Source organism: Aegilops tauschii, chromosome 1 (assembly GCF_002575655.3).
Source record: "Aegilops tauschii subsp. strangulata cultivar AL8/78 chromosome 1, Aet v6.0, whole genome shotgun sequence".
NCBI lineage: Eukaryota > Viridiplantae > Streptophyta > Magnoliopsida > Poales > Poaceae > Aegilops > Aegilops tauschii.
The window spans coordinates 392,782,418-392,806,727 of record NC_053035.3 but is presented as its reverse complement, the minus strand read 5'-3'; the positions used below and the strand labels follow the sequence as shown (position 1 = coordinate 392,806,727).

Genomic DNA, 24,310 nt, shown 5'->3' with positions numbered 1-24,310 from the left:
TGTATGATTAAAGGCCACAATGTTGATTTTTGTAAGGAAAACTGCCTCGTAGTTTTGCATCCTGAGCTGCATGAGTGTACTATCTCATATCAGTGGGTTTGATTACTTTTGTTCTGCAGTGGGTTTTCAGTGTTTTTTTACTTTTTTGTCCTGTCGTATCCCTACCTCTTACATCATACTCCCTTCGTCCGGATTACATGTCGCATAAATCGATAAAACTGGATGTATCTAGAACTGAAATACGCCTAGACCCATCCATTTATTTCCGGATGGAGGGAATACATGTCAATATGGCATGCCTTTCTATTCTTCAGTACCTATTCCATCTCTGTTGTAGCATGTTTTATAATTGAAGCACCATTCTTCTATATAAGGCATGCAAGGGGAAGACGGCTATGTTAGAATCTGAAGGGTTACAAACCAGGTCTTTGCAAAAGATCCAAACGCCAAGAGATAATAAACCAACTCCATTTTTCATAGATACTGCTCCAGCACAGAGAAACCCAATTCCCACTGATAATAAGCAGATTCCAGTGGCCAAAGAACTAGTCTGCTCCAGTCCAGCAAAAGAATGTCAACTCCATTCTAAGAAGCGTGTGCGTATCCTCGCATCATGAAATTTTATAGCATTCTGATCATATTTTCTACATGTTTCTTACCCATCTCTCTTTTAGAAAATAAGGTTAAATGATAGAAGGCTTCCTTCATTGGGATTGTATTCGAGGAAAATATCTTGCGGGAATTCTCTGTGCTCCAATGCTGATGTAAGTACCTGTTGTATATCACTATATTTTTACATCAGCATGTATTTTGTTAATCGGCGTGAATCCAACCTTTATCTGATCTAAAATTAGTTGTAGCAAAATGTTAAAGGCGCCAATGTTGATTTTTGTAAAGAAAACTGCCTGGTAGTTTTGCATACTGAGCTGCATGAGTGTACTATCTCATATCATGCACATTACTGAATTGTAGTGTTGCACTGGTTGCCCATTCATTCATTGTGTCAATGTTGCTTTCGTATTACCATACCTGGCCGATGATAGCTGTGCCATATTGTGTTAATTTGGTGTTGGCTAGTTTCCCAAACGTTCGTTGTGCCAATGTTGCTTTCCTATTATCTGACTTGGCCAATGATAGCAATGCTAGTGTCTTAATTTGGTGCAGGTTGCTAAAGATAAGAAGACAAACTCTGAAAACAGCAAGGCAACCCCATTGTTTCTTTCCAATAAATCTAGGCCAGGTAATATGCCAATAACTCATGATTAATCAGTTTGGTTCCCCTCCTAATTTATGTTATGATGCAGTGGTCGAGACACTCTCCACGATCAATAATACAAGCCTGCCAAAATCGCCATCTGAATCTGTTCAGTATCCTCTGTCTCGAATGCAATGGAAAAAATGTATGTTTGTGAACCAATTAATGGATGAAGGAATGATGGAAATGGTGGAGGAATCAGAGGTGCAGAGTCGTGCGACACAACAACTGATCAATGTTTTCAGAGACAGTGTAGCAAAGCAGCAAGAACTTGCCCACATGCTTATGGGCGTCATCCGTGCTGAGGTTGCCGATTGTGACGTTGTAGATCGTTAGGTTCTGTTCATTTATTTGCACTGGCATCTCTTTGATTGCCCAGTGGATGTAATTTCCTGTAATATATGCTGGATGTGCAACCTTTCTCCCTGTATGTCGTACCTTTGCTTGATCGGTTTTGGTCCTGTGCATAATTGCTCGTCGTAATGGGCTCAAATTATCTAATTTGGCCTAAAGACATGTCCGGACTTTAGTGGGCCCATTAAGTTAATGGGCCGTTACCAGGCCGAAAGTTAATGGTCGGCCCTCTTAACTCCCGGGTCGTTAACAGGCTGACATTGAAGCGGGCAACAGGTGGGCCCAATTGATTTCACGGGCCGTTAACAGGCCGTTACTAAGTTTAGGCTACATATGGCCCAACTATACTATGGGCCTTTAGCAGGCCAAAAGAGACAGCGGGCTTGTACAGGACCATGAAGAGCATGGGCCGCTAAGAGGCCGAAAGTCAGGCCGTATTGTAAATGGCCCAACTGTGTTGTGGGCCTTTAGCAGGCCGAAAGAGAAACCGGGCTGGTATTGGACTATGAAGGGCATGGGCCATTAAAAGGCCAAAACTCAGGTCCGACTACAAATGGCCCAACTCATTTATGGTCCGTTAACAGGCTGAAAGGCACACAGGGCCGGGAATTGGCCCAACACTTAAATGGGTCGCTAAAAGGCCAAAACTCAGGTCTGACTACAAATGACCCAACAGATATATGGGCCGTCACCAGGCTGAAAGACACACCGGGCCGAAAATTGGCCCAACACTTAAATGGGTCGCTAAAAGGCTGAAACTCAGGTCCGACTACAAATGGCCCAACTGATTTATGGGCCGTCAACAGGCTGAAAGACACACCGGGCCGGAAATTAGCCCAACATTTAAATGGGTCCCTAAAAGGCCGAAAGATGTACATCGTGAAAATTGGCCCATCCACTGAATGGGCCGTTAATAGGCCGAAATCTCATCGGGCCGATATTGAGCCCAAATATATAGCGGGCTATTAACGAGCTCGAACTGACGATGGGCTGCTATGGTGTCAAATCTTTAACGGGCCATTGACGGGCCGAATTGGCACATCTCGTATGGGCCATGGGCTTAAATGGACCTGACACAAGTAGGCCTTATATGGGCCGGCCTGCTATTTTTTACTGGGCCGACCTTTTTCACCGGAATGGGCCACTGTTGGGCCGTGCCACGTGTTGACCTATCATAGGCGCCTCATGTCCAATGAGTGGATGACATATGTCCCAACGGTGAGGCAACACGTGTTTCCTCCGGCCAATGATGATTTTACACGTGGAAAATCCCCATTGGTCCGGGCTGTTAATGGGTTATCGGATCCAAAACCGGACCCGATAGCTTAACGGCGTTCCGTTATGGTGGATGCCACGTGTCGGTCACCCTTGACGAAAGCACTTCTGTGACGCGCGATTTATCGTCATGGAAGTGGACACTTCCGTGATGATAATTTTGGTAATGTCATGGAACACTCTACGACAACACAGGTATGACTATCTTGATTCTGTCATAAATTTGTCATGGATGTACATGCATGACAGAAAACGTGACCTACTGTGACAAACACGTATCATCACGGAAGTGTATTTTTTTTGTAGTGCTACTTTGATGCAAAGTTTAAATTGGTAAAGAAAAGCTAAGAATTGTTAGTTGCCTATTCACCCCCCCCCCTCTAGTAAACTATATCGATCCTTTCAATTAGTATCAGAGCCTCGTCTCTTTATTAAGGACTTTGTCGTCCGAAGAGTATGGTTGACACCGTAGACGGTGGGGAGGAGCACTCCGGTGTGAATCCGTTCTCGTCTACGGCCGATGGGGCAACCACGGTCTCTCGTGAGGAGTTCAATGTGGTTTTGGACACATTGAAAAACTCCATGATGGCCGAGGTCAAAGGCATGTTTAAGAACTTTCTTGATGGTCTCAAATTATCCACCGCACCGTTGGAAGTGGTCGATCCCACTAACAAGGTGACGGATGCTGACTCCGACAAGGGGGAAGCTACTAGTGAGAAAGTTCCTTTTTTAGTGGTAAAAATGGTAGTGGCATCTTTGCCCATGTGGAACCTCCTCCTATTTATGGAGGACCTATTCCCTCCACTCATTTAAATCATGCCGGCCCTCCTCCTAAGATTGTGAAAAATGAGGATTTTGATGCTTGGGTATATCGCTTTAAACATCATTTAAACCATGTTAATACTAACCTTTGGAGAATCATTGAGCAAGGTTTTTATTCGCATGACCCAACCAACTTCACCCCTAGAGAAGCCGCGGATCATCAATTCAATGAGAATGATCTCTTCATCATCCAAGATGCAATTCCATCTGAAGATCTTGCACATCTCCAACCTTTCACCATGGCCAAGGAAGCATGGCACCATGTTGTTTCCCTTTACAAGGGAAGCGCAAGCATTCAACTCTCCAACTATGAAGTGGTGCAAGATGAAGCCGATGAGTTTGCAATGAATGAAGATGAAGAACCTCATGAGCTTTATCGGAGGTTAACCACTCTCACGGTCTCACTCCGAAATCATGGGAGCAAGGATACGGATGACAATTGGATCAAGCGCAAGTTCCTCAAGGCCATGATGCCTTATCACAAGGCCATGTCCTCCGTCATCCGTCAAAGACCGGACTTCCATACCCTGTCCTCAAGTGAAGTGTTGGATGAGTTTGTGGCAATGAGGATCTTGGACAAGACCACCGACAATGCGGTGTTGCGTTCTCAAAGAGCTAAGAAGCCCAACCTTGCTTTGAAGGCCAAGGTTAGTGTGGAAGAAGAGGATGAAGAGGAAGAAGAGGAGAGCAACCCTGAAGATACAAAATATGCTTATCATGAGCACATGGCTCTCGCTTCAAGGCAATTTTGGAGCAAGAAGAACTCAAGTCCCAACTTCAACAAGAACAACTCAAGTGGCGCGAAGAGCAAGCAACGAATGAGGACTTGCTACAATTGTGGCAATGTGAGCCACTTTGTTGCAGAATGTCCATATGAGAAGAGGGAAGACAATTGTGGCAAGCTCATCCGGAAAGACAAGGCCAAATCCTTCCCCAGCAAGAGCAACTTCACCAAGAAGACTCCTCCCAAGGGGTTGGTGGCATAAGAAGAGTACAATGAGGATGAGGATGATGAAGATGGTGAGTCAGTTTCCAAGGCCTCCGTTGCCATTGTGACAACTCCACGGGTGTCTCTCTTCGACTCACTCAATGAGAACATCACTGCCAAGTGCCTCATGGCTAAGGCCACCAACAAGGTAACCCCCAACATCAAAACTACCATCGTTACTAATCCCTCTTTGACGGATTGCATTGATGAAAGTGAGGGGTCTAATGTGGAGGAAAATGAATTTGAGTCCTTTATGAGTAAGCTCAAGGGTAAATCCAAGAAGCACTTCGTTGCTCTCTTGGAACAACTTGGTGAAGCCAATGACATGATCGAAGCTCACAGAGATACCATCTCTAAGATGGAGGGGCATAGTCGTGACTATGTCGATGAGATTTTGGATCTCTCTAATGCTCTTGAGGAAGATCGCGGTCATCGTTTGGCTCTTTAGGAGTCACACAACGATGGCCATGCTAAATTGAAGAAAGATCTTGATCATGCCCTTGTTGTATCTTGTGTGCTAAACTCCGAGAAGGCCAAGCTTGGAGTTGATCTTGCTAGACTCAAAGAGGAGTTTGATTTACTTGAGAAGGCTCACAAGGTCTTGAAGGGTGCTCATGCTAGCCTCAAAGAGTCTCATGATCAACTCCAAGTAAAGAAAACCAAGGAGAAAGCCACTTTTCCTCATATGGTTTTAATTGATAATGCAAATGCTACTAACCCTTGTTGTGACCATATGCATCTTGTTGAGGAGAATGCTAAGTTGAAGGAGCAACTTGAGAAAGGACTTGTGTCTTGCATACAAGGTGAGAAGAACCTCAACGACCTTTTGAGCAATCAAAAGGAAGTTGTGGCCAAGGAGGGGATTGGGTTCGCACCCAAGTCCAAGAACAAGAAGAATGACAAGGCCAAACGACCTCCTCCTCTCAAGCAAATGTTTGTGAAGGAGGTAGAGGGTGTTTCCAAGGAGAAGAAGAACAATGTGAAGGGTGGCGGTGTCAAGAAGGGCAACACCATCCCTTCCAACAAAGCCGGCAACTTTAACCCTTCTTATGTGTTATGTCGCGCTAGTGATGGACATGTTTATGCTAAATTTGTTGGTTATCCTTATGAGTACATTGAATGGTCTATTTGGGTTCCTAAGACCCTTGTTACTAACATCAAAGGACCCATTACAAAATGGGTACCTAAAACCAAGCATTGATCTCTTGTAGGTGTTTGCTTCCGGTGGGGGATCACGGTTGCTCGATAGTGGAGCCACTAATCATATGACCGGAAGCAAGGACTTGGTGGTGGACGTGCAAAGGATTCCATCTATACCCACCAATGTCGAGTGGGGTGAAGCCTCGTCTTCTAAGGTATTGGGACTTGGCAAGGTTGTCATTTCTCATGATCTCACGATCGAGAAGGTCATGCTTGTTGAGTCCCTTGCATACAATTTACTTTTCGTTCGTCAACTTGCAATCATGGGCTTTGACACTTTCTTTGATATTGATACCGTGGCCCTCTTGTGGAGCAATACTCTTAAAGTAGCCTTTGTTGGGCATGTCGAGAACGGTCTCAATGTGATTAAGTTTTCGGAGCAACCCACTAAGACTGCGACATGCCTAATGACTAAAGTTGACGTGGGATGGCTTTGGCATCGCCGTTTAGCCCATTATAATATGAGATCTTTGCAAAGTCTTCTCAAGGGGGACCATGTCCGTGGACTAACAACTGTTAGTTTTGCCAAAGATCGTGCTTACAGTGCCTGTATCGAAGGAAAGCTACAAGAGAAGGCTCACCCTCCCATGACTATCATTTACTTGAAGAGGCCTTTGGAGCTCCTTCACTTAGATCTCTTTGGGCCTCCATCCTTTGATAGTCTTGGGGGTAGAAAGTAGTGCTTGGTGATTGTGGATGATTATTCAAGATACACTTGGGTATACTTCTTCAAGAGGAAGAGTGAGGCCCAACAAACCATCATTGATTTTGCAAATAAAGCTCAACGCCAACACAATGCAAAGATCTTGACGATAAGAAGTGACAACGGCACCGAGTTCAAGAACTACACCTTGGATGAGTTTCTTAGTGATGAGGGGATCAAGCATCTATATTCCGCACCATACACCCCTCGACAAAATGGTGTAGCAGAGAGGAAGAACCAGACGTTGATGGATGCAGCAAGGACCATGATGGCGGAGTTCAAGTCTCCATACAACTTTTGGGCCGAAGCCATCAACACCGCATGTCATGCATCCAATCGGCTCTATCTCCGCAAAGGCTTGAACAAAACTCCATATGATATACTCACCGGTAACAAGCCCAATCTCAAGTACTTTCCGGTGTTCGGGTGTAAGTGTTTCATTCTCAAGAAAGGTGTTCGTTTGTCTAAATTTGAGGCTAGAGCTCAAGAGGGCATATTTGTTGGTTATGCTACAAACTCTCATGCCTACCGTGTCCTCAATAAGTCCACGGGACTTATTGAGGAGACGTGTAACGTGGAGTTCGATGAGAATAACGACTCCCAAGTGGAGCAAAGTGGCACGTGTGATGTAGGTGGTGAAATTCCTCCCCAAGCCATAAGAAGAATGGGTGTTGGTTTTATCCTACCCATTGAGGAACCCCTTGTGGCCGAAGGAGAAGGACAATGTTCCACTCAAGTGGAACCATCACCAACCCAAGGCCCACATGCTTCTGAAGAACAAAGTGAAGGCCCTCAACCTCATGAACAAGACCAAGGGCAAGATCAACCTCAAGATGGTGTTGAACCATCGAGTGATGCCCAAGGTCAAGTTCTCTCCCCCGAGCAAGTTCAAGATCAAGATCAAGCTCAAGATCAAGAACACGCTCAAGGCGACGCTCAAGATAATCAAGTAATCGCTCCTCAACTCTCTCCTGAGGAGGAATTGGCGCGTCGTGCCGCCAAGATTGCATCCAAGCTCTCTACCAAGGGTCATCTCATGACAAATGTGCTTGGAAGCATATGAAAGGGGGTAAGCACTCGTAGACAATTGGCAAACTATTGTGAACATCACGCGTTTGTCTCTTGTGTTGAACCCCAATAGGTCTATGAGGCGCTCGAAGATCCGGATTGGCTTAATGCCATGCATGAAGAACTCAACAACTTCGAGCACAACAAGGTGTGGAGATTGGTGCCAAGGCCAACGGGGAACCATAATGTCATTGGAACCAAGTGGATATTCAAGAACAAGCAAGATGCTCATGGAATTATAGTCCACAACAAGGCTCGCTCGGTAGCACAAGGCTACTCCCAAGTCGAGGGTATCGACTACGGTGAAACCTTTGCTCCCGTTGCTCGCCTTGAATCTATTCGTTTGTTGATTGCTTATGCTTCTCATGATAACTTCAAGTTGCAACAAATGGATGTGAAGAGTGCTTTTCTTAATGGTCCTATTAATGAGTTGGTGTATGTCAAACAACCCCCCGGGTTCGAGGATCCCTATTTCCCCGATCATGTGTACCAACTCGATAAGGCACTCTATGGCCTTAAACAAGCCCCACGTGCGTGGTATGACCACCTTACCGAGTTGTTGCAAGATCGTGGGTTTGAAATTGGGAAAATCGACCCCACTCTTTTTACTAAGAAGGTCAAAGGGGAGTTGTTTGTGTGCCAACTATATGTTGTTGATATTATCTTTGGTTCCCCTAACAAAGCTTTCAATGAGGAATTTGCCACTCTCATGACCTCAGAGTTCAAGATGTCCACGATGGGAGAGTTGAAGTTCTTTCTCGGGTTCGAAGTCAAGCAAAGAAGAGAAGGAACCTTCATCAACCAAGCCAAATACACTCAAGACATGCTCAAGAGATTCAAGCTAAGTGATGTCAAGCCGGCTTCCACTCCAATGCCCGTCAAATGCCAACTTGACATAGATCCCAATGGTAAAGCGGTGGATCAAAAGGTATATCGCTCCATGATTGGCTCCTTTTGCTTTACCTTTGTGCATCTAGACCGGATATCATGTTGAGTGTGGGAATTTGTGCATGGTTTCAAGCCGCACCTAAGGAAAGCCACTTTGTGGCGGTCAAACGAATATTTCGATATTTGTCTCATACCCCAAACTTTGGCTTATGGTACCCAAGAGGAGCAAACTTGAAGCTTGTAGGCTCTTCGGACTCTGATTGGGCGGGAGACAAAGTGGATAGGAAGTCCACTTCCGGAGGGTGCCAATTTCTTAGTTGCTCTTTTGTGAGTTGGTCTTCTAAGAAGCAAAGTTGTGTATCTCTCTCGTCCACCGAAGCGAAGTATGTGGCGGCCGGCAGTTGTTGTGCACAACTTCTTTGGATGAGGCAACCTTTAAAGGATTACGGTGTCATTTGTGACAAAGTGCCTCTTTGGTGCGACAATGAAAGTGCCATCAAGATTTCTCTCAACCCGGTGCAACATTTCAAGACGAAGCATATTGAGATTCGGTATCACTTTATCCGGGATCATATTAGGCGAGGGGAGATCGAGCTCAACTGTGTCAACACTCATGATAACCTTGCAGATATTTTCACGAAGCCTTTGGATGAACCAAGATTTCACGAGTTAAGGCATGAGCTAAATATCATTGATTCGAGCAATGTGGCTTGAACCTTTGCACACCCCACCATACTCATTATGATGTCTTGTTCTAGGTGTAGGCATGGGCATCGGGGGAGTATTGTTCTCTCAATGAACTCTTCCTCCCCCCATTATGCATAAATTGATCAACTCTTTCACATTAGCCATTTTTATGGCACTTGTGCATCAAAGACGAGTTTTGGTCATGGGCCCAAGGATAATTCTTCGCGGCGCCATACCATTTGACTCAAACATAGGTGGCTCCGGCCACCGCCCTTGTGCAAAGGTGTTTTTCCTTGTTGTGTGTTTCCTTTTGCCTTGCTCCTTTGGTTCTCCTAGATGTTTGAATTCTCTAAAGAGTGGCTTTTATTGTTTGCTTCTTGCACTCTTGAGAGTCTTCATCATCATAATACAGTGACTTGCTTCCATCCTAAGCCTTCTCATCCAAAGCCATCTTTTCCAAATGTACACAAGTTTGATCTCTTTGTGCATGGGTTGATGCAACTTGGCGGTACGACCGGTGGTCAGAGCGGCTCTACCGTTCTTCCACTAAGTTGTGTAGTCCCAGCGGCACTTTCGGTCTTGCACAAGCTGTTCTACCGCTCCTGCCTGCACCTGTAAAACTGGCCGGTACTACCGGTATTTGGAAGCGGTACTACGCTGCTTCTGGAGCGGAAGTACCGCTCTCGAATACTGGGTAGCTACAGGACCGGTACTACCGCTCCTAGGAGCGGTACTACCGGCTGACATCTGGGCGTATATATAAAGGGCGCGGGCTGAAGGGGTTTTCTTTTTCCCCTTCGCGCTCGTCCCTCTTCTGAACCCTAGCCGCCGGTTGCTCCGCCCATTGCCCCGGAGCGCCCTCAGGCCCACTGGATCGGTCGGCCCTTCATCGGATCCGCTCCGTTGAGGTCGCCTCCTCTTCGATCTCCTCCCATGGATACCGGTAATGCCCTGTTTCTTCTCGTTCTTAGGGTTCCTCTTGTTGAATCCTTTCTCTAGGGCATTGCTTGTACTCCAGCATTTTTGGCCAAATGTTTGGTGGGAGAGATCCGTATAAACTCCTCCTGTTTCCTGTGCATAGTTAGAAGTAGGAATATTGCATCTAGATTCGAGATAGGGATGTTCATGTTCTTCCACTCGACAGATCCGCTCTCGGCGGTACTACCGCTCCTTGCGAGCTGTACTACCGCTCGAGCGGTTCTACCGGTGGAACAACCGGAACAACCGCCTTCTCTGAACCCATATGCACTGTTCTTCTTCTACTTACATACATGAGATGTATTCCTCTGATCTTGTGTACATTCTTCTCATCTTTGTCGGGGTTTCTGTGTGCACTATGTGTGCGTTTGCAGGTGGCTCTGGCTCTCGTGCTGCTCGGAAGCCTCAGAACACCAAGAAGAGGTCCCGTAGGGGCAAACCTTCGGATGCCAATGAGGATACTCATGAGGTGGTGATCCCTACCAAGGCCACTCGTCGGGAGAAGTCTGCTGCTGCCAAGCAACGTGTTGCGTTGCCAATGCACAAATGTAAGATGCCGGACTGGCAAAGGTTTCATTTCAAGGATCCCTACACTGCAGCACCGAATCCTCGTTGGAGCAACCCTCAGTTCTGGAATGAGTTACAGATGAGGATTGTATCAGAAATTTTCGAGCGTCACAAGAACAAGTTCACCCGGATGTGGTCCATTGACATCGATCATTGGAGGAACAACCTTGATTACTTTGGAGAAGCTCTAGCGATCTGTGAGGAGTTTGATTTGATCAAGCTCATGACCGTGAATTGTGACTTTGATGTGCAGCTCATCCATCAATTCTATGCTACAATCCACTTCGGCTCTGATGATGAGCGCCACCTCTCCTTTATGTGCCGTGATGAGTTCTTTCATGTCCCGTGGAGAGCTTTCTGCAATGCTCTTGGCTATGAGGATGCCGGGGTGGAGGGTCAAGGTGGCCTCCGTCCTCACGACCGAGCTCACCCCATGGATAAGGTGAAGCTTACCCCTCTGTACATCCCTGGACATGGTATTGTGGGTAAGTCCAGTGATCTTCTGCCCGTCTATGACATTATGCATCGTGTGTTCCGCTGTGTGCTGCTTCCCAAGGTTGGGAATCAAGATGATATTTATGGTTATCTGGTGGATTTACTTGTGGCCATGAAGACCAAGAGGGGATCCGGTGCCACGTTTGATGTCTCCAAGTGGATGTGGGAGGAGATGTACAATATGGTGTGGTACCGTAAGGTACCAATCTATGCTCCTTTTGTGATGCAGTTTCTGAACACTGTTTGGGCAGTCCGTAGGCTAGGAGAGCCTCTCACCACTCCTGCCAACCTCACGGAGCATGAGGTTAAGGTGCTGAGGAAGAAGAAGCATAAGACTCCTCGTTTTTCTTCAGGCAATCAGGAGGATGTGTTTGCTACCTCAAACGACGAGGACTTTGAGCTGGAGCCTGGGGCCCAGCCCACGTGGATTGAGAAGCTGACTTCCAAGATCAAGAAGACCTTTTGCTTGCATACTCATATTCAGAAGAAGCTCTACAAGGCCCATGTTGCTGAGAATATGGCGCGTCGCAGGCAGATTCAGTTGATGAGGCACCTCAATGTGCCAGATGTGAAGAGTGGCTCCGAGAAGACCATCACTCCTGAGGATACGTAGTGCTTGGAGAACTGTCAGTGGTCTGATGAAGCGCTTGCTACCTCTTTTGTCCGTGGTCCTAAGGCGGCTACTGCGGGGTCTGAGGAGTCTGAGGAGTGTGAGGAGGCTCAGGAGCCTGACGATGCTGATGATGATGCTTCTAACAGCTCTGCGGCAACTGGCGAGGAGATCTAATGAGCCCCGGGGCGCTAGCTTCGCTCTTTTCCTTTTTGGTGTCTTGATGCCAAAGGGGGAGAGAGCTCCATTAGAGCATGTCTAGTAGTACCCCTAAACCCTCAAACCCTCAGAAATAAGAGCTTTTTCCGGGTTGGAACAAAAAAATGCAAAGACTAGAACCCCTAAACCCTCAAACCCTAAAAAAAGTAAGGGTCTAACCCTCAAACCCAATTCCAACCTGTAGAAGTGAGGGTTGGAGAGGGGCACTCGACCCCAACCCGCACTCCTCTTCCCACGTCGCGCGGGAGGGAAAAATCCCGTCCCCGACCTCCCGCCTCCTCCCTCCCAAGCCGTTCCCCGCCGCCTCACACTCCCCGCCGCCAGATCCGCCATTCCCCGCCGGATCCGCCGTTCCCCGCCGCCTCACACTCCCCGCCGCCAGATCCGCCATTCCCCGCCGCCTCCCGCCCCGCGCAGCACCCACCCGTCCCGCGCGAACGCCGTCGCCGCCCCGAGCTTTCTCCTCGCCGTCCGGCCGCCGTCCGGCCTCCTCAACCTCTCCTCCACCTCCTCGACCTCCCCCAGCCGCCGCGCCCCGTCCCCTGGCCGCCCGCCGCCTCCCGCACCAGGCCCGCCTGCCGTGCCCCGCCCACCATCGACAGCGGCCTCCCGCCCCCCAGCCGCCTCCCGCAGCCAGAGGCAAGCCGGCCCCAGGCCTCCTCGAGCTCTCCTCGCTGCCGCGCTAGAGGCGAGGCGGGCCAGAGGCAGCCGCGCCGCCCCGAGCTCCCCGCAGGTATGCCTCCTTTTCTTTCTTTTTGTTTCATTTTTTCCTTTTTGATTCATTGTTGGCACTCACAATTTATTGTTTGTCGTATTGTGTAGATGGAGGTGAACACCGACGACACGGAGTCCTTGTCCGATGATTCTGGTTGGTCGTCATCGGACGATTCGGACATTGAGGAGTTGCTTCAAGACGATGACGTCGAGATGACGGGCCTCCTCCTCGACGTGCAAGAGTTTGAAGACCGCGCGAAGCTGATGGATCAGAGGAGAGGGTCGAAGATGGGGCGAGTCACCATCTACCAGAACGGTGGTCTCAGACACGAGCAATTGATGCAAGACTACTTCGCGGAGGTACCGACATACCCACCTCGCCTCTTCTGGAGAAGGTACCGAATGCGCCGTAGTTTGTTTGTGAAGATTGTCACCGATTGTGAGGCCGCCTCAGATTACTTCAAACGTCATAGATCCGCTGCCGGTATCATGGGGTTTAGTGGGTACCAAAAGATATCAGCTACAATGCGGGTGATCGCCTATGGCATACCCGCGGACTATACCAACGAGTATCTTCGCATTGGACAAGATACAACCACGGCGTCCGTTCGTAGGTTTGCAAAATTGGTCATCGGTTGTATGGTGATGAGTATCTTTGGGCACCCAACGAGGAAGATACAAAGAGATTGATGGAGATGAATGAAAAAAGGGGATAGTCGGGGATGCTTGGTAGTATAGATTGCATGCATTGGACATGGAAAAATTGCCCAAAAGCATGGCAAGGAATGTATTGCGGTAAAAGTTGTGATGCTACCATTGTGCTTGAGGTCGTGGCATCGGAGGACACATGGATCTGGCATGCATTTTTTGGTTTGCCGGGAACACTCAATGATATCAATGTGATCAATAGATCTCCTTTGTTTGCAAGATTAGTTTTTGGGGAAGCTCCAACTTGCAACTACAAAATCATGGACAATGAGTACTCAATGTGATACTATCTCACCGATGGAATTTATCCCGAGTGGGCAACTCTTGTGAAGTCCATCAAGGAGAAAAACGGGGTGCCCTTAACCAGTAAATAGGCTCATTTCACCAAGGCACAAGAGGCAGCCCGCAAGGATATTGAGAGAGCTTTCGGTGTTTTGCAAGCAAGGTTTGCCATAGTTCGGGGTCCAGCTCGTTTTTGGGACAAAAAAACCTTGGAGAACATCATGAAATGTTGTGTGATTCTACACAACATGATCCTCGAGGATGAGAGAGGGTTAAACCTGCCTTGTTTCTATGACAATGTTGGTACCCGTGTGCAACCGGAAAGAAACTGTTGTCGCGTACAAGCTTTTCTTGAAGCACATCGTGAGACTGAGGATGCAAACACTCATGGTCAGCTCCGGGATGATCTAGTAGAGCACCTGTGGCAGTTGGATGGGCGGCGCCAAGGCCCATGATCTACCTTTGTTTTACTTTTCTATGTCCTATTTGATTCGAATAACTTGAATGATTATCATGTGCTTGAAGGTACTATTCGGTGTTGTAATAATAACTAGAATGATTATTGTTTTCTTCAAACCGTTATTGAGATGATGAAAATTGTGATATGTCAAATGACAGTTTTAAGGGTTGGGGTTGCGACAAAGACTAGAATCCTCAAACTCAACCCTTATAACAGAATATTCCGTTATAAGGGTTGGGTTTGAGGGTTCTAGTCTTTTCCCCTATTTTCAACCCTTAAAAGTGCCAAAAAATGCCAATTCTCAACCCTTAAACTGGTTTGAGGGTTTGAGGGTTTGAGGGTACTACTAGTGATGCTCTTAGGTCATGGGAGTTGCATGGGGGGTTTATTTGCAGTTGGTCTTGTGAGTTCATTTGCAGTTGCTCTTTCTAGTGTCTTGTGAACTTATCCTGTGTTGTGACCTTGTGCATGGTGTAAGACATGTGTCCCTTATCTATTTATCTATGCACTCGTCTATCAGTAGAGTTTGCGTGTTGTTGGTGCCCTTATCCTTATCTCTACTGCTTTATGTATGGTATTGTGTTTGCTGTCACTGGTTGGTCTATAAAATCTAGGGGGAGTATTGATCCTAGTGTGAGCACTTTGCATTCCAAAAGCAAACTCTAAATAGTGCTCACACTCAGGGGGAGCCCCGTCTATATTTTCTAGAACTCCCGTGCTTTTCGTGTGGTTTTCATCATCCACCAAAAAGGGGGAGATTGTAAGGGCATCTTCTGCCTTAGAGTTTTGGTGATGATGACAACACACGTGTGGACTAATCGTGCGCCATAGTTTTCTCAGGCACACATGGTGTGGCACAAGACGGTTAGGCCTTCCCTCTATGCGGAAAAGATCAAAGACGGAGTTTCTGACGTTTTTATTCCTTTGCTCGTAGGATATTCGTACTATTAAGAGGGAATCCACATCGGAAGGTATTGGGTGAATCACTTCACGTACACTTTCTCTGCACCCACCATATACCCTCCGTTCGAGGAGAGAGAGGTTCCCCAAAGTCCTCTGTCCTGTGCAGTTCTGCCCATGGCGGTAGTACCGCTCCATTGAGCGGCTGTACCGCTGGACGGTAGTTCCGGTCTTACCACCGCTCCAAGTACCGCTCAAGGGTGACTCCTTTCTGTACCGGGTACGGTGGTAGACCGGTGGTGGAACAGAAGTTCTGGTTTGTCTTGACAAACCAGTACTACCGGTGTTCAGGGCAGTAGTACCGCCTCGAACTCCACCACCTAGGGACTGCTGGCCCAGCGGTAGCTCCGGCCCAACCACCGCTCTAACCACCGGCCTGAGGTGTATACTTTGTGGATGTGATGCGGTAGTCGAGCGGTGGTGGAGCGGTAGTTCCAGTTTATTCTGATAGACTGGTACTACCGGGTGCGCCACCGGAAGTACCGCCCTGGTGCCCTAGCAGGGGTTTCCCGCATTCACCGGTTGTACCAGTGTCTATTGCGGAAGTACCACTCCGATGCATTTCTGCGCATAACGGTTGGATCTGAGGGGGCCCAATTTAAGGAGGTGCTTCTCCTACCTCCCACCTACCTCTTGCCTCTCTCTCTCTCCTCCATTAATGCCATTGAAGCTTTCTTGCCCGATCTCTCTCCCTAGCCACTCAAACATGTTGATTTGCTAGGGATTGAAGGAGGATACCTAGATCTACACTTGCACCAAAGGATATTTGATTCCCCCATACTTTCTTGTGTGGATTTTGTTACTCTTGGATGCTTGGGCGCCCTAGATGAAAGAGGTCACTTTGGAACCACATTCCATTGTGGTGAAGCTCCGGGGTTTCGTTGGGAGCCTCCAATTAAGTTGTGGAGAGAGCCCCAACCTTGTTTGTAAAGGTCCGGTTGCCGTCTTCAAGGGCACCAATAGTGGAATCACGGCATCTCGCATTGTGTGAGGGCGTGAGGAGAATACGGTGGCCCTAGTGGCTTCTTGGGGAGCATTGTGCCTCCACACCTCTCCAACGGAGACGTACTTCCCCTTAAAGGGAAGGAACTTCGATAACACATCCTCGTCTTCACCGGCTCCACTCTTGGTTATCTCGGACCTTTACTTGTGCAAGCTTATTTTGTGTTGTATCCCTTGCTTGCTTGTGTGCTTGTTCTTGTTGCATCATATAGGTTCCTCACCTAGTTGCATATCTAGACAACCTACTTTGATGCAAATTTTAAATTGGTAAAGAAAATCTAAAAAATTTTAGTTGCCTATTCACCCCCCCTAGTCAACTATATCAATCCTTTCAACTTCACTTGAGGACAAGGTGTGGAAGTCCGGCCTTTGACGGATGACGGAGGACATGGCCTTATGGTAGGGCATCATGGCCTTGAGAAACTTGCGCTTGATCCAATTATCATCTGTATCCTTGATTCCATGATCTCAGAGTGAGACCGCGAGAGTGGTTAATCTCCAGTAAAGCTCACGAGGTTCTTCATATTCATTCATTGCAAACTCATCGGCTTCATCTTGCACCACTTCATAGTTGGAGCGTTGAATGCTTGCGCTTCCCTTGTAAATGGAAACAACATGTCACCCTGCTTCCTTGGCCACGGTGAAAGGTCCGAGATGAGCAATATCTTCGGATGGGATTGCATCTTGGATGATGAAGAGAGCGGACTCGTTGAATTGATTATCCGCAGCTTCTCTAGGGGTGAAGTTGCTTGGGTCATGCGGGTAGAAACCTTGCTCAATGATTCTCCAAAGATTAGTATTACTATGATTTAAATGACGTTTAAAGCGATAGACCCAAGAAGTAAAATCCTCATTTTTCACAAACTTAGGAGGAGGACCAACATGATTCAAATGAGTGGAGGGAACTGGTCCTCCATAAGTAAGTGGAGGCTCAACATGGGCAAAGATGCCATTTCCAATTCTACCACTAGATAAAGGAACTTTGTCACTGGTAGCTTCCCCCTTGTCGGAGTTAGCATCCGTCACCTTGTTAGCGGGATCACCCACTTTCATTGGTGTGGTGGATAATTTAAGGCCTTCTAAGAACTTGTTGAACATGCCTTCAACCTCGGTCATCATGGAGGTTTTCAATGTGTCCAAAGCCGCATTGAATTCCTCACGAGAGACCGAGGATCACCCATCGGTCGTAGACGAGGACGGAATCACACCGGGGTGCTCCTCCTCACAGTCTACAGTGTCAACCATACTCTTCGGATGGCAAAGTCCTTAATAAAGAGGCGAGGCACTGATACCAATTGAAAGGATCGATATAGTTGACTAGAGGGGGGTGAATAGGCCACTAACAATTTCTAGTTTTTCTTTACCAAATTAAACTTTGCGTCAAAGTAGGTTGTCTAGAAATGCAACTAGGTGAGCAACCTATATGATGCAACAACAACAAGCATAAAAGCAAGCAAGGAATACAATCATAATGAAATCTTGCACAAGTAAAGGTCAGAGATAACCAAAAGTGGAGCCGGTGGAGACGAGGGTGTGTTACCAAAGTTCCTTCCCTTTGAGAGGAAGTACGTCTCCGTTGGAGCGGTGTGTAGGCACAGTGCTCCCCAAGAAGCCACTAGGGCCACCGTATTCTCCTCACGCCCTCACACAATGTGAGATGCCGTGATTCCACTATTGGTACCCTTGAAGGCGGCGACCGAACCTTTACAAACAAGGTTGGGGCTCTCTCCACAACCGAATTGGAGGCTCCCAACGAAACCACGGAGCTTCACCACAATGGAATGTGGCTCCGAGGTGACCTCAACCGTCTAGGGTGCTCAAACACCCAAGAGTACAAAATCCACACAAGAAAGTATGGGGGAATCAAATATCCTTTGGTGGAAGTGTAGATGTAGGTCTCCTCCTTCAATCCCTAGCAAATCAACAAGTTTGAGTGGCCAGAGAGACAGATTGGGCAAGAAAGCTTGAAGGGCATTAATGGTGAAGAGAGAGAGGCAAGAGGTAAAGGAGGTAGGTGGAAGAACCTCCTTTATATAGCAAACCGTAAATTCCAATTGTTGCCGCAGTTATTGCACTGCAGCGGTACAACCGCTCATTACCCCGGTACAACCGGGATTCACGGTTACACTGCAGAAAACCTGACAGGCAGTACAACCGGACAAACAAGCGGTAGTACCGGTTGTGAAGAACAACCGGAACAGCCGCTCTGCCACCGCTCAACCACCGCTTTGATACAGAAGGGAGTCACCCCTGTAGCAGTGATCGAGCGGTAGTGCGCCGGTGCAACCTCCTGGCCCTGGTACCCTGGGTGGCTAAGTCCTAAGTAGTAGAACCGCTTAGGGCACAGGTGGTACCGGTGCACGGAGCACAACCGAAACAATCGGGCCACCACCACCCGAGTACCGCATCAAAACAGAACCATGTCCTGTTGTTGAGCGGTACCCGGACGGTATAACCGCCAATGAACACCATAGATAATTTTAAGCATGGTGGCGGTACCACCGCCCGGGGGCAGCGGTACAACTACTTGGTCATGTACTGGGATGTTCAACCCCAGGGTATCACCCTTGAGGTGGTGGTTGGGCCGGTACCAAGGGCCAGCGGTACAACCGCTGAGAGTTCACAGCAACAGTTGAAAAGAAAGGGAGCTCTCTCTCAAGCAAGAAACGGAAGGCAAAGGGGGTGAGGAATATGTGTATGTCCAATGATTCACCCAAGTCCTTCGGATGTGGATTCCCTCTTAATAGTACGGGTTTCCTACGACCAAAGAGATAAACACGTAGACAAACACCGTCTTCGATCTTTTCCTTCCAAAGAGAATAACTAATCGATACAAGCCTAATCACTGAGAACTTGAAGCACTTAACACAACATTAGACCAACAGAGAGTTGTCATCATCATCCAAAACACAAAGTAGGGAAATGACCTTACACACTTTGTGAGCCTCCATGCCTCTCATTTCCACTAGTTGAACTCCGTGAATGTCACCCTTATTCCGAAGAAAGACGGTACTGAGGATATCACCGACTTCCACCCCATAAGTTTTATCCATGTCATTGCTAAGATAATTGACAAATTGATGTCCAACAGCCATGCCCCTCACATGAATGACCTAGTCTCACAAGCTCAAAGTGCATTCATTAAAAGAAGGTGCATCCATGATAATTTCATGTATGTGCGCAACCTCGCGGCATGACTCTACTGTAAGAAAACCCTGGCGCTTCTTTTTAAGATGGACATGAAAAATGAAGGAAATATGCCCTAGAGGCAATAATAAAGTTTTTATTCATATTTCCTTATATCATGATAAATGTTTATTATTCATGCTAGAATTGTATTAACCGGAAACTTGATACATGTGTGAATACATAGACAAAACAAAGTGTCCCTAGTATGCCTCTACTAGACTAGCTCATTAATCAAACATGGTTAAAGTTTCCTGACCATAGACATGTGTTGTCATTTGATGAACGGGATCACATCATTAGGAGAATGATGTGATGGACAAGACCCATCCGTTAGCTTAGCATAATGATCGTTAAAGTTTTATTGCTATTTCTTTCTTCATGACTTATACATATTCATCTGACTATGAGATTATGCAACTCCCGAATACCGGAGGAACACCTTGTGTGCTATCAAACGTCGCAACATAACTGGGTGATTATAAAGATGCTCTATAGGTGTCTCCGAAGGTGTTTGTTGGGTTGGCATAGATCAACATTAGGATTTGTCACTCCGAGTATCAGAGAGGTATCTCTAGACCCTCTCGGTAATGCACATCACTATAACCCTTGCAAGCAATGTGATTAGTGAGTTAGTTGTAGGATGATGCATTACGGAACGAGTAAAGAGACTTGCCGGTAATGAGATTGAACTAGGTATGAGGATACCGACGATCGAGTCTCGGGCAAGTAATATACGGATGACAAAGGGAATAACGTATGTTGTTATTGCGGTTTGACCGATAAAGATCTTCGTAGAATATGTAGGAACCAATATGAGCATTCAGGTTCCGCTATAGGATATTGATCAGAGATGTATCTCGGTCATGTCTACATAGTTCTCGAACCCGTAGGCCTTTGTTGGGCCTCCTGGAGCTTGGATTCGCACACTTGAGAACTATGTAGACATGACCGAGACACATCTCCGATCAATAACCAATAGCGGAACCTGGATGCTCATATTGGCTCCTACATATTCTACGAAGATCTTTATCGGTCAAACTGCATAACAACATACGTCATTCCCTTTGTCATCGGTATGTTACTTGCCCGAGATTCGATCGTCGGTATCATCATACCTAGTTCAATCTCATTACCGGCAAGTCTCTTTACTCGTTCTGTAATACATCATCCCGCAACTAACTCATTAGTCACATTGCTTGCAAGGCTTATAGTGATGTGCATTACCGAGAGGGCCCAGAGATACCTCTCCGATACTCGGAGTGACAAATCCTAATCTCGATCTATGCCAACCCAAGAAACACCTTCGGAGACACTTGTAGAGCATCTTTATAATCACCCAGTTACGTTGTGACATTTGATAGCACACAAGGTGTTCCTACGGTATTCGGGAGTTGCATAATCTCATAGTCAAAGGAATATGTATAAGTCATGAAGAAAGCAATAGCAGTAAAACTGAACGATCAACATGCTAAGCTAACGGATGGGTGTTGTCCATCACATAATTCTTCCAATGATGTGATCCCGTTCATCAAATGACAACACATGTCTATGGTTAGGAAACTTAACCATGTTTCATTAACGAGCTAGTCAAGTAGAGGCATACTAGGGACATTCTGTTTTGTCTATGTATCACACATGTACTAAGTTTCCGGTTAATACAATTCTAGCATGAATAATGAATATTTATCATGATATAAGGAAATATAAATAACAACTTTATTATTGCCTCTAGGGCATATTTCCTTTAGTCTCCCACTTGCACTAGAGTCAATAATCTAGTTCACATCGTCATGTGATTTAACACCAATAGTTCACATCTTTATGTGATTAGTTCACATCTCCATGTGACTAATACCCAAAGGGTTTACTAGAGTCAATAATCTAGTTCACATCGCTATGTGATTAACACCCAAAGAGTGATCATTTTTTGCTTTGTGAGAGTAGTTTAGTCAACGGGTCTGCCACATTCAGAGCCGTATGTATTTTGCAAATTTTCTATGTCTAGCTAATCGCTCCCACTTTCAATATGTATCCAGATTGAGACTTAGAGTCATCTGGATTAGTGTCAAAGCTTGCATCGACGTAACCCTTTACGACGAACTTTTTGTCACCTCTATAACCGAGAAACATGTCTTTATTCCCCTAAGGATAATTTTGACCGATGTCCAGTGATCCACTCCTGGATCACTATTGTACCCTCTTGCCAAACTCATGGTGAGGTACAAAATAGGTCTGGTACATAGCATACATACTTTATAGAATCTATGAATGAGGCATACGGAATGACTTTTCATTCTCTTTCTATTTTCTGCCGTGGTTGGGTTTTGAGTCTTTACTCAACTTCACACCTTACAACTCAGGCAAAAACTCCTTCTTTGATTGATCCATTTTAAACTCCTTCAAAATCTTATCAAGGTATGTACTCATCGAAAGTCTTATCAAGAGTCTTGATCTATCTTTATAGATCTTGACGCCCAATATGTAAGTAGCTTCACTGAGGTCTTTCATTAAAAAAATCTTATTCAAGTATCCTTTTATCATATCCAGAAATTTTGTATTATTTCCAATCAACAATATGTCATCCACATATAATATTAGAAATGCTATAGAGCTCCCACTCACTTTCTTGTAAATACAGGCTTCTCCAAAATTCTGTATAAAACCATATGCTTTGATCACACTATCAAAGCGTACATTCCAACTCCGAGATGCTTGCACCAGTCCATAAATGGATCACTGGAGCTTACACACTTTGTTAGCACCTTTCGGATTGACAAAACCTTCTGGTTGCATCATATACAACTCTTTTTTAAGAAATCCATTAAGGAATGCAGTTTTGACATCCATTTGCCAAATTTCATAAAACGCGGCAATTGCTAACATGATTTGGACAGACTTTAAGCATAGATACGAGTGAGAAACTCTCATCGTAGTCAACACCTTGAACTTGTCGAAAACCTTTTGCGACAAATCGAGCTTTGTAGATAGTAACACTACTATCAGTGTCCGTCTTCCTCTTGAAGATCCATTTAATATCAATGGCTCACTGAGGGAGTCCTGGATTAAGGGGTCCTCGGACGTCCGGCCTATTGGACGTGGGCCGGACTGATGGGCTGTGAAGATACAAGACCGAAGACTCTCACCCGTGTCCGGATGGGACTCTCCTTGGCGTGGAAGGCAAGCTTGGCGTCTGGATATGAAGATTACTTTCTCTGTAACCGACTTTGTACAACCCTAGTCCCCTCTGGTGTCTATATAAACCGAAGGGTTTAGTCCATAGGGACGATCATAATCATACAGGCTAGACTTCTAAGGTTTTAGCCATTACGATCTCGTGGTAGATCAACTCTTGTAATACTCATATTCATCAAGATCAATCACGCCGGAAGTAGGGTATTACCTCCATAGAGAGGGCCCGAACCTGGGTAAACATCATGTCCCCTGTCTCCTGTTACCATCGACCTTAGACGCACAATTCGGGACACCCTACCCGAGATCCGCCGGTTTTGACACCGACATTGGTGCTTTCATTGAGATCTCCGCTGTGACGTCAAAGACAGGGTTGATGGCTTGCCTTGTTATCAAGGACGGTATCACCTCCGGAGGAGCCCTGGCCTCAGGCCAAACCCTCCGGCTGGGCAGTTTTACCATGACCACCCGTACGGCCGTCAAGCCAACGATGACTTCTCGGGTCATCGAAAATCACCTCCGTGTTGACTCCGAATACTCCAAACGGATGGATCCGATGGAGTTGCCGTCTTTAAACGAACTCCTATATCACATCGCCGCCTTGGGGGTCGCTACAGACTATGATCGGATTGGGCTTAAACCCGACCAGAGAGAAATCAAATCTCCGCCGATCACCCATCAGATAGCGGTAGTGGAGGAGCAAAACAATAACTCTTCCTCCATATTGAGGACGAACTATGTTCGGATTTCTGAGCTCGAAGAGCCGGATACCTATCCGCGAAATGACGCGCCCTGTCCTCCGAACTTAGAATCGGATGATGGGCCTGAAAAATCAGTTGATATCCTGGAGCCCGAACCATTAAGCTCGGAGATTTCTGAAACTCCGGTCCTAAATTGGGTCAGGGTTCGGATTTAAAGCCACCCACCCACCCAGATATACGCGATCTCATGTACATATGGCAGTAGTCTCAGGAAACAGTCTATCACTTTTGGGCCAGATTCCTCCTTGTCAAAGACAAGATTAAAGATTGCCATGACGAAGACGCGATCTCAGCATTCTGCAACAATTGCACGGACTTAGGAATCCTCAACGCCATCAACCGCTGTCGCGTATTACACTTCGCTGACTTGGCAACCATCGTACAGAAGTACTGCGCAATGGAAAGCGCCTGGAACAGGCAGCCCTCTGGGAACCACCGGTTTCCACTCAACCCTTCGTCCGGGTAAAAAGGATGCACCCTCGCGGGGCACCCAAACCAATAGTAAAGAAATCTAAGCACATTACGGGGCGCGGAACCGTTCTAGAGGGATGGCTCGATAGGCCATGCAAAATACACACAACACCGGATACCATACCAACCCACAGCCTTAGAGCATGTTGGATACTCCGGCAAGTGGCCAAGTGCAGCGAGGATATCCTCACCAAAAATACCCCAGAGCAACACCCCCCGGGAGACGACGACCTCAGCATATTGACGGTCTTCGAGACTTTTGCTTCAAACAATCGGCGCAAAAGGGCCCTCCGCGACCTCGCCGAAGTCTGCCAAGTCACGGCAACAAGCCCTTGGAATGACACGGCCATAACTTTCAATGGTAGTGATGAACCAGAATTCCGGACAGTCCGGGCACCGGCCGCCTTGCTCCTCAATCCAATTTTGGATGGTTTTCGCCTCACCAAAGTGCTCATGGACGGCGGT

General features: G+C 46.7%; 1 protein-coding gene across 1 annotated transcript; it reads left to right on the top strand.

Moving 5' to 3' along the window:
• The first annotated feature begins 12,931 nt into the window (after nucleotides 1–12,931).
• Nucleotides 12,932–13,513, top strand: LOC141034103 (uncharacterized). Its single transcript, XM_073506297.1, has one exon. It carries the CDS (start codon nucleotides 12,932–12,934, stop codon nucleotides 13,511–13,513), a length of 582 nt encoding a protein of 193 aa, XP_073362398.1.
• The last annotated feature ends 10,797 nt before the right edge of the window (nucleotides 13,514–24,310 follow it).

Bases quoted from the DNA above. Each gene is read 5' to 3' on its own strand.
- LOC141034103 (XM_073506297.1), top strand. From the start codon at position 12,932: ATGGAGGTGAACACCGACGACACGGAGTCCTTGTCCGATGATTCTGGT.